We start from the raw sequence: 14,445 nt of genomic DNA on the forward strand, positions 1-14,445 counted from the left end.
ACACACACACAATTCTGACTTTATACCACACAATTCTAACTCAATTCTAAAAAAAAAAAAAAAAAAAAAACTATTTGAAAATAGCCTTTTGACATTGACGTGTGCTTTTTAATAGCCCCTTTCTTTTTTTTGTGTTTAGTTATTAAGGTTTGTATTTGTAATTTCATGTATGTGTATATATTCTTTCTCCTACGAGAGTTTTGTATTTTGCTGTTTTTTGTCAATAAAAAAAAAAAAACTACAACACTAATTCTATGGTACTTTAACTCTGTAGTGTGCACACACGAACACAAGGCATTATTTACCATAGGTGTTTTGCTGTGTACTACATGAATCTTAAGCCTAGTTCACTGCCCTATTTGAGCCCCGATTTTGACTCGCCGACAGGTTGTGAAATCGCCAACAAATGCCTGAAATCATAGGCAAATCGGTGATCGTGCACACGAGTGACAATCAGGCAATGTGAATGATCAAATACACGATCAGAGAGACTCGCCAATGCCCGTGAGATATTTGGCATGCTAAATATCTGGACCTGTTGGCGATTCAAACTCCTGCTGTGCAAAATGAGTTATGACTGAAATACATCTGCGATGACCGACAGCCAATGAGAGCAAAATACAGGACAGCGGGAGGTTTCTGGACCAGGAGTTATAGATCAGAATATTAGTATTTTAATAGATATATGTACAGTTATATCAAACAGAAACAAAAGCACACATTTGCTTGATCAGCCGCAACAGTAGCGCATTGCAAAATTTACCTCAAAGTCTTTGCAGAACAATCTTTGCTACCTGTGTCTCCACAACCATTTCCTCCACCATAGCCTAATCTTTATTGTCCTCCCTTTTGCTGCAAATCAGAGCACAGATCACTGCAGTCTATATTTTCATAACAATTCCAGTCTCACGCGAGAACTCAAGTCTGACGCATGTGTGATCTTGCGTTGTTTCCTTCTCACTTCTTGCATGTGCATTGTGAAACGTAATTTGCGGATGGGACAGAGCTGTTGGCGATTATTCCTCTTGTACAGTCATGCAGTGTGAAACCCCCTGTCACCAAGCCATCGGTCAGTGTGAACACAGCAGTGACTGAATGCTATCCCAGACAGTCATGCAGTGACCCGGCAAGTCTGAAAATTGTGCAGTCTGAACTATGCATTACCCGTTTCATTTATGTTTGACTTGCATATATAACAGGGTTTATGAATTTGTTAAAAACCATGTAATCCAAATGCATATGCAAGTCAAATGCATAAATTTTACGTTAATACTTTGAGTGCAACAAGAGAAAAAAAAAAGAAAAAAAGTCCAACAAAGAGACTGTATAAAAGCAGTTTTATTCAAGTCATGTCTTGCAGCCAGAACTGAATCAAATCATGGACAGGGTGACGTGTAGGTGATCTCAAACGCATCACCTGAAAGAGGAACATGAAATTAGCTGGATCATGTTCAGTGAATTCAGCCAGAGTAAAGCAAGATTACATTTATGAAAGCATACTTGTCTGATAGTAGTCATAAACATTGATGACTGCTGGCTTGAGATTTTTCACTGGAAAAGCTTGTTTAAGTTGAAGAGCATAGCCCATAGGGACTCCTTTGGGAACCTACGAGACAGAAAGGAATAACAGGACTCGAGAAGATGGCAGCTAGTAATATACCAGCTAGTAATATACCCAGTGTACAGTCTCACCTCTTTCAGATACACTAGGACATGATCCTCTTCAGCGTCAACTCGCTCCACTAGCGGAGCAAACGATTGGGGTGGGGATCCAAGCTGGGGGGGGGTTGAAAGAGTAGACCAATGTTTACAGATATACATTACATTTAAAAGACCTTCAAGCATCTTAGGACTAAATCTTAAACAAACCGGTGACGTATCTGCGGTGAAGCCTGATAGGAGCTTAATGTCTACGATAACCATGTTAGTGCTTGCTTTTACACCGTTGTATCTGAATGTGTAACGGGGGATATAAAAGTTTAGTCAACAGGATAAAGAACACAGCTTCCTTTTACAAGAGTCAAACAAGAGCTGGTTTCAGGAAAGCCAAAGCTATTTACTTCACTGTGAAGTTCAACATGAGATTGGCTCCAAGTGGTTGGCAGTCTCCCTTCACCTTCGCTTCAACACTCAGTGTCCTGGCGACTTTAACGGGTGTTGGGATGTTGTAGAAACATGCAACCTGCAGAACAAATATATTAAATAAAATGTGGATTTGCATGGACACAGGGGAGAAGATACAGACCTGCACAGACACACAGTTGGATCCTGATGCTTTAACACTATATTTGCCACGAATGTTCTTCAGCAGCTTCTCCTGATACAGCAGCCTGTTGTCCCGATTCACGGTGAAGCTATAAGAGTCTCCTCCTGCCACAGAGGACTGTACAGTAACGGTGTTGGAGCCATCCAACTGAAACACTTGAGCAGCGTACACAGACAGGGCATGAAGAGCCACCACCGTGTCCTAAAAACAAGCACCAGATTAATAACTCCACTCAAGAATTATGCTCATGTTTGGGGGTCAGTCACCTGGGTCGAGGAGAATCCTCCATAGGGATTCTGTTGGGTCACCAGCCAGTTGACAATGCGGTTAGCATAGCCCAGATTAGCCGTCGTGAGAGGCTGAACAGCGAGAACTGCTAGCAGCACGTAAGCAGTTATCTCCACCGCCAGAGTATCACCAGCTGCTGTCTGAGACCAATGGAGCTTATTGCCTTTGGATGAGACAAGGGAGAAAGTTGATGCCAAAGGTAACAACCAATATCAAGAGGCTGGTGTGAATTCTCACCTTCAGAAATGGCACGGTTTTCCAAGGCAGTTAAAAGCTGTGATCGAGTGGTGGTGTCTCCAGCAAGACTGAAGGTGTAGGCCAGCAGAGCCATGGCGTAAGTGTTTCCCAGGTTCCCAACAACAGGCCTCAAGCAGGACAGAGCCTTGGTAATGACAGGATCCTGAAATCAAAGTAAGCGTCAAACAGCAAGGTCATCTAAAGAGAGCTCATTGAACTACTTGAGATGTTTTACAGTGGTGGGGACGCCTAGTTCAAGTAGCGATGCAACAATGTAGCCAGTCATGGTCACGCTGTCACCAACGCCACCCTTAAAAGAAAAAAAGAATTTAGAACAGTCCTCACACCAAGTCTGTTGTTGCAAATCATTAATTTAAATTATAAAAAATAAAATAAAAAACACCTTCATGTCACTGTGGTACAGAGTTCCCTGCTGTATGAAACAACCGTCTGAACCCTGCGTGCCGATCAACCAATCCCTTGCACTCTGCAGGACATTTGGATCAATGAAGACAAATTGCCTCGCTAGACCAAAAGACCTCAGGACAAAGGCAGTTAACCTGGCCGTGAAGAAGGTTGTGACAAACTGACCTTAGAAACTACTTGTGCCACAACAGCTTATATACACCCAACAGTAGAACAGGACGCAACTCACCATGTATTGGATTCATCATAACCAAAGGTGCTGTATGAACCATCGTTGTGTTTGTAGTTCAGTTGTCCTTGATATCCTGATTAGGTCAAGCCACATGTAAATTGGTCAATAGTCTGAGTCTAAGGCGAAGAGCAGGACAACCTTGACATTTAGGCTCATACACATTTAAAGTGGATTGGTCATCCATACCGCTATTAAGGTAGCCTGTGGCAGTCTCTCGAATGGCTGCCTTGAGTTGCCCTGTGACCTTCAGGTACAGCAGGATGTAAATATTGGGAGCAAGAATGATCATATTCTGTTCTCCACAGCCACATGGCATCTGTAACAACCCATCTAGATTGTTCAGTGCACGACCCATTATATCCCCTACGAGACAAACAAAACCCACATCAGAAACAGTTATTCTCTCAAGCATCCTGTCAGTTTCTACTTTAAATGCTTTACCAAGGACTGAAACTGAGCATCTGGCTGATCCCTGAACCACATTTGTTGGAAACGTCAGAGACACATCTTCAGAAAGAACTTTGCCTGCAGAATGAACAAAATGGAGCAGCATTGAGTGCTAGGCTAATGTTTGGCTATACAGGGTGAATGTGTTTGGGAATCATTGAGTGAAAACAAACCCTTTGGACAGAGTAACCAACTCTGGGTGATTGTCCTTTCAACACCTTCAGGCTATAACAAAAAAAAAAGCAATGAAACCACATCAGTAAAGCAGAATGAGCTCCATGATAAAATGCAGGTTAACACGCACCAGGACAAGAAGACTACGAGTGACAATGTCAATGCGTCCTCTCGTTGGTACAGTCACAGCCTCAGTGCCACATCGAGTCTGGGATGGTTCAGCTGAAGCACTGACAGTCACATTGACAGCTCCTGCAGTGACAGACAGGAAGTGAGCAACACCATACACTTCAAATTTAGAAACAGTCCAAAACTAACCAAGAACAGAAGCTGAGAGAACCCATTTGAAGGTCTTTCTCCCATTGGGACAAAGACAGGACGAGTACGGATCAGGATATGATTTAAGAGTGAAGTTTGTGGATGAAGCTGGAGTCACTTTAACCTGCCAATGAAACAGAAAACATGGAGCAAAGATGGGACCTTCTCTACAGATCCATTATATAAAAGGTAAATAAACCATGACAGACCATGATGCACTTGGACAGATAGCTAAAGACCGTGGCCTTCAGATCAAATGACTCCCCACGGACGATGGAGTATGGCAGGGAGAGCTCCAGGAAGAAGGGCTGGAAGACTGTCAGCAGAGCAGGAGGAGCCAGACCCAAACCTTTAGAGGACAGGCAGAACGCCTCAGTCTCCCATGTGGTGATGGTGTCAGGAACAGTGAGGGGAACTCGTGTTGATCCAGTGGCTCTGAAGGACAGCAGAAGAGAAATAAAGGGGAATTAGTAAACTGCTGGAAAGTACTTTAGAAGGAATAACATGCTTTACTAACCCCACTTGAGCAAGCTGCCAGATCCAGGTTTCTGGAAAGTAAGTCCTGATGGTCACGTCAAAAGAGGAAGCTTCACCTCCAACACCTTCTGCTTCAAGAGTACCATTAAGAGTAATTACTGTAAGAGACAAGGAAATGTACACCCATTTACTCCACCCGTTCTAAGTCAGAATAAATATTCTAATATTCTACACTAATATATAGAATAACTGCCCCCATTATTGCATTTATAAAAAACCCACACAATTTGCTGGTTCACAAAGAACGAGAAATAAACTCCAATAACTGAAGGCAAGTTCACCAGGTCGTTCAGAATTGGTTTTCACCAAAATAACCTACTTTCAGGGATCCCGGGATACCTCGGACACAGAGGGGCTCGTACAGCAAGATTTGTTGCGATCTTCATTCCCAGGCTCTGTCATCGTAACGAGTCAAAACACAATACAGAGTCATTAACTTCAAGTCTTATTCAGTGACTACGTGGTTATGAATTGTTTTTTGTACCTTGAAGGTTGTGTAGGCTTGATTTGTAGGAACATCATAGAGAGCTATCCGAAAAGCTCGGGGTTGAAAACCAAAACACTGTGGCTCATCCTCAACGCTGTATGGGTAACCTGATAGTGAGCGCACTGGGAGCAAGTCAAACACCTGGGACCATGAAACAATAGTGTTGCTATATTGACTTTCTGTAAACTTATTTAATTAAAGGCCTTGTTTGGCATGTTATGGTCAGTTTATAATGTTAGGCATTACATGTACACTGCTATAAATCATAACAGCCCTATAAGTGCATAGGTTTGTTCAATTGACTCATCAGCATTACTCAAATTCTGAGCTGAACCTGAAATGACAATCAAGGATTAAAAAAAAAAAAAAGCAACTGCACATGGATACCATTTCAGCACTCAGCCGTCTTCCTGGCTCCAAGATCCGGACACTCTGATCGACAGCACTGATGCCACACAGAGATCCTGCTTGAGCAGAGACAGTCAGAACATTTCCCTCAGCAGGAACAGCTGTAGCAGGAGAAAACTGTAGAGACACCTGAAACAAGGACCAAGTCAAGTCAACTTTATTTATATAGCTCTTTTAACAATGTAGATTGTTTCGAAGCAGCTTTACAGTGTTAAACAGGAAAATAATGCAGCATAATTTTATTAAGCTGTATAGCCATTTGATGTCATCAGTTCATTTCAATTTCCATACGGTGACAGTGTGGGCTTTAGATCAATAATTAGACCAGTAATTTAGTTTATTAGATTTCTTTCAATATTTAGTTGAAAAATATAGTGTCCCAACACACTGTAGGGAACATCATTCCCCACATTAAGCCAAAAGATGCTAGTGCACATCATACCTGGTTTTGGAAACACATTTCAGTGTCAAACGACACACTAGCTGCAACTACATTCTCACTGGGCAGAACGCAGTAGACCAGAATCTGCACTGTTGGAGCCATATCGACACTGACAGACAGTTGGAATGACACAGAGCCGCTGGTGACGGGATTAGAAGCCCTTGCTCTGACCGTCTGAAATCCATGGAGGACAATCACTCCTCTGGACAAGACCTGACAGAAGACAAAGAGGTGTATAAAACATGCACCTCCACGACGGTATCATTATCAGTGTTGTGATTAATGGCTGACGATTTGATCACGGCATTATCACGATATTGAAACAACTTGTGGGAAAAGGTAGGTTACACTTTACAATAAAGGTCTCACTAGTTAACGTTAGTTAATGCATTAACAACTAACATTATTGAAGAATAACTTCTGTAAAATGTGCTCCTTAAGTCAAAAGGGTTAGTTCACACAAAAAAGAAATCTGCCATTAAATTACTTGCCCTCATATTGTTCAACACCCGCAAGACCTCCATTCATCTTCGGAACAAATTATATTTTAGTGTAAATCCAATGGCTCAGAAAGGCCTCCATTGGCACAATCTACTTTACACTCTCAAGACCCATAAGGTACTAAAGACGTTGTTACAAAGTCCATCTCACTACAGTGGTTCTACAATGACTTTGAATCAACGAGAATAGTTGGTGCAAAAAACCTAAATAATAATTTATATAGTGATGACTGATTTCAAAACACTGCATCATGAAGCTTCAAACTGCTAAAAATCAACTCGCTGATTCATAACACTTAATGTAATAAATAGTAGTAAAGTAATTAATGACAATTTATTTCTGGGTGAACTAACCCTTTAAATTTGCTCAGGCCATTAAATAGTTTATTTTAATGATGTGCTTTTAAAATGTTGAAATTTACATTTAACTAAGATTAAATGCTTCAGAAGTACCCTTCATTGCCAGTTTGTAAACCTCTTAAACTCTGTAGACCCTGTACAGGGTTTATGTAACTTCAAAGGGTTTCATGTAAAAATGACATTCAAATTGTGCATTTAGACTATTGCATGTGGGTATGGGAAGCTTTTCAATTTTGGTAGCCCAAATCCAGGTGGAAATACCCAAAATTATCCCAGAGCTTATGTGGTCAAAGTTAGTTGCAAATATGGAGCCTTATTGTAAAGTGTGCCTGAACAATAAAGAATCAGAACATGCATTCAAACAATATCTAAAGAATGTAGTTCACATTAAAATGATAAATTCACTGTACTTTTGAAGTGCCCACGATATCATACAAGTTCATTATCGTGATACATCGTATACCATAAATCCAACCACAACTGATGTCCACTCACCATATAGACAATGTCAGTGCTGTAACCACCAGTCTCTCCAACAAAAGAATACTTCACGGTCACTGGAAACGCAGCACCACATTTGAGCGGCTGCTCAAGCTCCACTATAGTCAGTTCACTAGATGGGCGGTCAGGAGCAGCAGGTTGGAGAAGCGGAACTCCTCTTGTATCTGTAGTGAAGTATGGCGATTTGTAACCATAAACAACCTCTGGAGTTACACTCGCCTGGGAAACAATGAATAGAATTAGTTTCTTCCGAGAGTGGTCTATATATCGTCACAAAATAGAGCAAATCTTACCACCAGATTGAGATCAGCGTTAGGAAGATTAGCTGTGTTGAGGGAGAACGTGGCCAGACCGTTCTGGTTTGTGGTCAGATTCAGTAGCAGTTTGTTTGGCCAGCTGTTGCCATCCAGGAGATGCACTGCTTTGCTCGCAATTGGATTCCCATTGAAACGAGACACCAATATCTGTTGGGAATGATCAAGGTTAGGAAAGGGAACCAATGTAAAAGGCGCCTGCAACGAGGGATAAACTTGCCTTTCCATTAATCGGTAATCCAGGTTCAAAATAATCTGGGAGAACCAAAAACGCAACCTTGCCGACTTCAAACGTAATGGACACCGTTGCAGATTTTGACATCACTACACCTGGGGAGAAACAAAACAAACTCAACTTCCTCCATAGAGCCATTGGTTCAGATCAGTCAGTAGCTCACCTGTTCCCTCCTCAGTGACATTCACATTTACAAGAAATGTGTCTTGCATATAATTTTCAGATGTAGTGCCAAAAAACTCTGATGTATCGACAGTAAGGACAGCACAGCCAGTAGCATTCATCTGGTAGCAGAACAGAGGTCACATTTAATTCGAGCACAAGCAGAAAAACCCTCCTTGTAAGGCAGGAGTCAAACCTGTGTAGTTTTATCCAGGCAACGGCGGGTCACACCAGGATCCTCAACATAAGGAAATGGATCACGGCACAATTCCACCAACACTTGACCAGGTACAGGTTGGCCATACGTGTATCTGGGAAACGTCACAAGTAACATCAAGAACTGACCAACCACAAGACAAGAAAATGAAAGCCTCACTCACTTGGCACAAGCCTCAACTTTCAGTCCCACATCTGCAACGCTGTACATCTGTGGTGAGTTTACGGTCACATCGAACTTGGGCAGAACTAAACCAGGAAACAACTTTAGCTCAGGACCTCAGATTTGTCGTTGAACCACTGCACATTATAGGAACAACTTACCATATTTTTTCACCTCAAAACCTTGGGAGATCATTTGGTCGCCAATAAAAGCCTTTAGTGTGTACATCCCCACCTGAGCCTCTGGGTTTAACTCATGAGAAAGCTGCAAGATCATCCCCGTTGAGGACACGTTCGTCCACTGACCAATGCGGTTATTATTGTCCTATTAAAAACAAGTAACAGCTCAGAAAAACTGTAAACCAAAGTACAAAAAGCTTCAGCTCCATTCAAAAGACTTGCAGTGGAGCAAATTCTCACCTCCACCGCCACCAGATTGTACTGCAAGACAAAGACATGAATATTAGGCACTTAAGAGAAAGCACACATTGAAGAAAAAGGAAGGTGCAAGACTGCATGTAAAAATAATTAGCAGTTTGTTCATGTCTTACCATCTGATTAAGAGGCACAAATGTAGCATCCATGGTGACAACTCTGAAATTCACTACAAAAGACAGCAATAAATGATCACAATTGCATCATGCACATGATCAGAACTTGTGCAAATGGACTTTCTACTACTCTAATACTCAAAGGGTCATTCACAGCTCACCCGTTTGTCCTGGATTGTAGATGGGTTTGTCTGTTTGGATGAAGGTCAAAGGCAGGTAACGTCTGAACATGACCTTCCTCTCTTCAGTCGCACTGAAGACCCTCCCTTGAACTTCCACCTTCAGCATCTGCACAGATTCTCCATCTACTCGAGGAGCCTGTAGAGAAACTCAGTTAACATACAACAAACCAGACAAGAAAAAGCCACATGTCTCATGATAACAGACCTGGAAATTAAAGCAGCGGTGAAACGGCCTAGAAGAAACCTGCTGCACAAGTTGAGTCGTCCTGTTTTTGTCATCAAGCAGAGAAACTGTCATCGTGAGACTCTCTTGGGGTTTCAGAAGACTTGCACACAATTTAGCATCAGATCCAGACTCAATCACAGCAGGCAATGTCACCATGAATAACCTGTAGAAACATCATGAAGCTTAGGTTCAGAGACCAAAGGGAATCAGGTCAGAACATGTACATGTTGGATGACGGTCACAGAAAGTGGCTGCCATCAGAAAGCCTTAGTCTCCCAATCATTACATTAGACAGCTTCTGTTCACTTCAAAGCCCTTGGTACTTACGGCCTTTCCTGTCCATCAACAGCAAAGAGGAAAAGGGCTAAAATGAGCCCTTTCCAAACACAAATTTCACTCACAGCCATGAGGAGCAATCATTCAGGACTAGACAGAAATCAAAAGGCTGGTTCAAAAACCTGCAGCACTCCTGTACAGATTCACACTGCTCTACAGCTTCACTCTCAATCATCTGCACTGATGGCAGCGTAATTGAAACACTTAATAATTGGGATCAGGTTGATTTAGCCATCACAGGCAATCAGGACATCTTTAGGGTGGAGTCCCGGTAATTAATCACAGGGTTGCCAAAGTGAAACGCATGGTGCGTCTCAATCACCTCCCTAGTTCAGTAGTCAGGGCACTGATCAGGGAGTCAGCTCATTGACTTATGTCCTTATTAGTGCACTGACTACTGAACTAGGGAGGCAACTGAGACGCAAGCCGTTCTTCGTACATCGCTAAAGCTGGGCATACACTGTGTGACTTTTGCACAATTTCGAGCCGAATTCTAACTCGTGCGACTCTTTTTTGGGTCAGGCCGATTTTCAGCTTTATCGTGCGTCGTTTGTTGTGAGGGGTTCGTGCAGTGTACAGGGGGAAACGAGACGCAATAAACCTCTTCTGATCGGCAATCGGATGCGTGAAAGCAGAAGTTGAACCATTTAATCTTTAATGCAGCAAGAAAGAAAACGAAAAGAGGGAAATCTTTAAGTTCTGTAGGCAGTTTTCAAATAGCAGCAATTTAGCAAACTGTTGCTTGCCTTCAGTCCGTGTTGTAAAATGGATAATCTAAGACGTTCAAACCACCGTGTTTAGCCTGTCAGTGCCTCTTTTATTCTTTTAACTTTGAACATTAATTTACTTGTTTTACTTTCACAAATGATTTTATTTAATATTATTTAATATTTACTTAATTTTATTATCATGGGAAAAATGTGAACCGTTGTCCATCATTTGACAAAAGAAAAGAATGACAAAATGTCACGGCGCAATATAGATTTTTTTTTCTTTTCGTTTTAAATCATGAAGGCGAGTCAGTGGATATCAGCAAAAACGCAATGTGCGCGAAAGTCGGTGAAAGTGAAAGTAAAATCTGACGAGCTTTCGGCGCATATTCTCACAGAGACAAGATACATCTTCTTTAACATATGCTGATGACGTAGCCTATAACTGTCTTGATTTATATTCTTAATATTTCTCTTGTGGCCCATATTGTGAAACAGATTAGAAGAGAAGTATAGGCCCATTTTGTGTTAAATAAGCTGCTCTTACTTTCTGATAATAATACTGATATTATTGTATACATTTTAATTATAGGCCTATAATTCCTTGTTTAATTGGGCAAAATGTATTTATATAATGAGGAGTAAGCTAATCTATCTATTCTTTTATTATGCAGAGTATCGGTTATGCATTGATGCGTTATAAAATTAGCGCGGGGGCAAATTAAATGTAATATCAGTTTAATAATAAAAGTAGGCCTACCCTAAGCCTAATAATAATGGTCATTTATATACATAAATTGTAAATGCTAAATGCTCTTGATATCGAGAGCTGATGCATTTGATAGGCTATCTCTCTATTATAGGTTTTTTCACGCATATTTCACTCGTACAGTGTGAGCAGACAAGTTGCGCTCGATAATCGGGCCGCACAGTGTGAGTACATAAATCGTGAGCTTTGGCTTTACATCGCATGCGATCTACTCGTACAGTGTGAGTAGGTAACCTTGCTGAAATCACATAGAAATTGCACAGTGTATGCCCAGCTTAACTCAGTTAGTTGGATTTGATTGTTGACGGTTTGGCATGATCTTGGATTGTTTGGTTCTTTGACGCTCATCCTGGACTTGTTGTCATAGCAACAGGTCCGTTATCTTAAACCTGTTCGCGAGCGGCTTATTTCATGTAAACAGGATTAGATTGCATCTTGAGGTGATACTTAAAATCTGTCCCAGCCACTGCTACTTTATTACAAGAGTTCATTACTGACCAGGGGCAATAATAATAATTTTAATAATAGTACTATAAAAATGTGTTTGAAAATAATATTACAATGTTATGTATAATACTATAGACACAGCTACTTGATTGAGCGATTTATTTGTGATGGAATAATTACTTTAGGTTTACACACATGTTGTACAGTTAATCTGAGCCATGAATTAATTTAAGTGATGACGGATATTATGGGATGGCTTGAAGCAGTGCAGGAGATGCAGAGAACTTGATCTTGACCCTTAAGAAACTTTAATACTGTCACGTTACAAATCTGCTTCAAATTGAATTAAAAATGTAATTACAACATTGAAATAAAACTGTAAAGGGTGTACAAATACTATAACATCATGTTCATCAATACAGAGCACATTTCATTTTTCTATTATAACTTTTATGTTGGTTTGGTCGTTTCCTTATAAAGGTCCAGAAATTCGTGTTTTTTCGTTTTTTTATTTGTCAAGTGTTTTGCCAGGTGGCTTTTTTAATTATATGATGTCATTACATTGCTGTCTTGACACCAGCCAATCGCTGCATTGCTGATCGTGGTTTCGAGTATCGATGCATCTGCCCTCTTCAGGGAACACAAGAACGTGCAGTAATCTCAGATGTATTAAATGAAGAATGGACCCCTGGTCCACACATACGCAGGTGTTTTTAGGCCTAGTCCACATGTACATGGGTATTTTTTTAACCAGAGTTTTTCCTCCTTTGTTTTAAAAAAACAATCGCATCCAAACAAGCACGGTTTAAAAAAAATCTCTGTCCACATGAAAATGCAAACCCACCCTATGATTGGCTGCCTGATTTAAAACGATGCAAAGATGAATCAGGGTTAAATTGAAACATAAAATAAAGTGCAAGCAGGTCGGACAAAGCACAGTGCTCATAATGCAGTAAATGCACAGCTAAACAAATGTGTTTTGAGTCTGGATTTGAAAGAGGCTACTGTTGGAGCACATCTGATCTGTTCAGGAAGCTGGTTCCAGCTGCGGCTGGCATAATAGCTAAACGCAGACTCTCCTTGCTTTGAGTGAACCCTTGGTATTTCTAACTGACTTGATCCTGATGATCTGAGTGATCTGTTGGGTTTGTATTTAATCAGCATATCTGCAATGTATTGAGGTCCTAGGCCTCAAAATCTATTCTAAATGTAACTGGAAGCCAGTGTAAAGACCTGAGGACTGGTGTGCTATGGTCTGGTTCTGCTCAGCGTTCTGTATGAGCTGCAGCTGTCTAATGGTCTTTTTGGGAAGGCCGGTGAGAAGACCATTACAATAGTCCACCCTACTGGTGATAAAAGCATGAAGTCTTGTCTGGAAACAAAGCATCTAATTCTTGCAATATTTTTGAGATGATAGTAAGCTGATTTAGTTATTGCTTTGACATGACTACTGAAACTCAGGTCTGACTCGATTTTTTGTTTTTAGACCTTTAGCCTCAAGATATGTGTTCACCTTGAGAATTTCATGTTTGTTTCCAAATATAGTGCTTTCTGTTTTGTCTTTGTTTAACAGAAGAAAGTTTTGGCACATCCAACTGTTAACTTCATCAATGCATTTACATAGCGAGTCAATGGGGCTGTAGTCATTAGGTTGATAGGGCTAAGTAGATCTGGGTGTCGTCAGCATAGCTGTGGTAAGCCATTTTGTTATTTTTCATTATTTGGCTCAGTGGGAGCATGTACAGGTTGAATAGGAGCGGTGCAAGAATTGACCCTTGACGCATGTCATGGATGTCCACTCAGACTTATGGTCCCCAATGCTCACATAATATCAAATAAATATCATTTATTATCTTTATGAGCGCTGTCTCTGTGCTGTGATGCACAGATTGAAAACTGTCAAAGTATCCGTTTGAGCTTAAGAATTTGTTCAGCTGATGGAAAACAACTTTTTCAATGATCTTGCCTATGAAGGGGAGATTTGAGATTGGTCTGTAGTTGCTCAATATGATGTTATCCAGATTTCTCTTTTTCAGGAGGGGCTTAACTACTGTGGTTTTAAGGGAGTTTGGAAGAGTCCCAGAAAGAAGCAAGGCGTTTACCACTTCTAGGAGATCTGCTTCTAAACAGTTAAACACACTTTTAACACTGCTTTTTTGTAGTAATCTTCCAGTCACAGAGTTTCTAATTTCATCGTTGAAGTCAGGCTTTGTCGTTTGAGCATTGTGCTGATTAGCTGAAGTTAAAAATATAAGATAAAATATAGAAGCGATAGAGCAAAACGCGGAGCAGTAAGCAAGAGCATCTGAACAGTAGCTAAGCAGGAAGCAGGAAGTATCCTAGTATTTATATGATATACAGTATTATCTCTTGATACAGATTTTATTTCTCTTTTTACTATTATATGGTTATATTTACCCATTTTATTTTTTATTTTTTTACTTTGTAGCAATTTGACGTTTTATGTTTGTGTTCTCTTGTTTTGTGGAAGTCAGCAGGGGGGAGTGTAGCA

General features: G+C 40.7%; 1 protein-coding gene across 1 annotated transcript; it reads right to left on the reverse strand.

Moving 5' to 3' along the window:
* Positions 1 to 1,376: 1,376 nt before the first annotated feature.
* LOC307123081 (alpha-2-macroglobulin-like) lies at positions 1,377 to 10,182 on the reverse strand (the record flags this gene model as incomplete). The annotated part of the gene is made up of 34 exons (XM_079811470.1): positions 1,377 to 1,417; positions 1,501 to 1,606; positions 1,693 to 1,776; positions 1,870 to 1,951; positions 2,061 to 2,182; positions 2,246 to 2,467; positions 2,533 to 2,717; positions 2,792 to 2,954; positions 3,027 to 3,101; positions 3,195 to 3,351; positions 3,447 to 3,522; positions 3,636 to 3,812; positions 3,891 to 3,974; positions 4,070 to 4,121; positions 4,201 to 4,322; positions 4,389 to 4,512; positions 4,598 to 4,823; positions 4,906 to 5,023; positions 5,245 to 5,320; positions 5,410 to 5,553; positions 5,800 to 5,949; positions 6,263 to 6,475; positions 7,618 to 7,842; positions 7,917 to 8,087; positions 8,158 to 8,267; positions 8,336 to 8,456; positions 8,531 to 8,645; positions 8,715 to 8,799; positions 8,875 to 9,037; positions 9,133 to 9,153; positions 9,264 to 9,316; positions 9,425 to 9,581; positions 9,651 to 9,834; positions 10,130 to 10,182. 34 exons carry the CDS (start codon positions 10,180 to 10,182, stop codon positions 1,377 to 1,379), a joined length of 4,257 nt encoding a protein of 1,418 aa, XP_079667596.1.
* Positions 10,183 to 14,445: the final 4,263 nt, after the last annotated feature.

The sequence above is a fragment of the Gobio gobio genome (assembly GCF_949357685.1).
Source record: "Gobio gobio genome assembly, chromosome: 1".
NCBI classification, from domain to species: Eukaryota; Metazoa; Chordata; class Actinopteri; order Cypriniformes; family Gobionidae; genus Gobio; species Gobio gobio.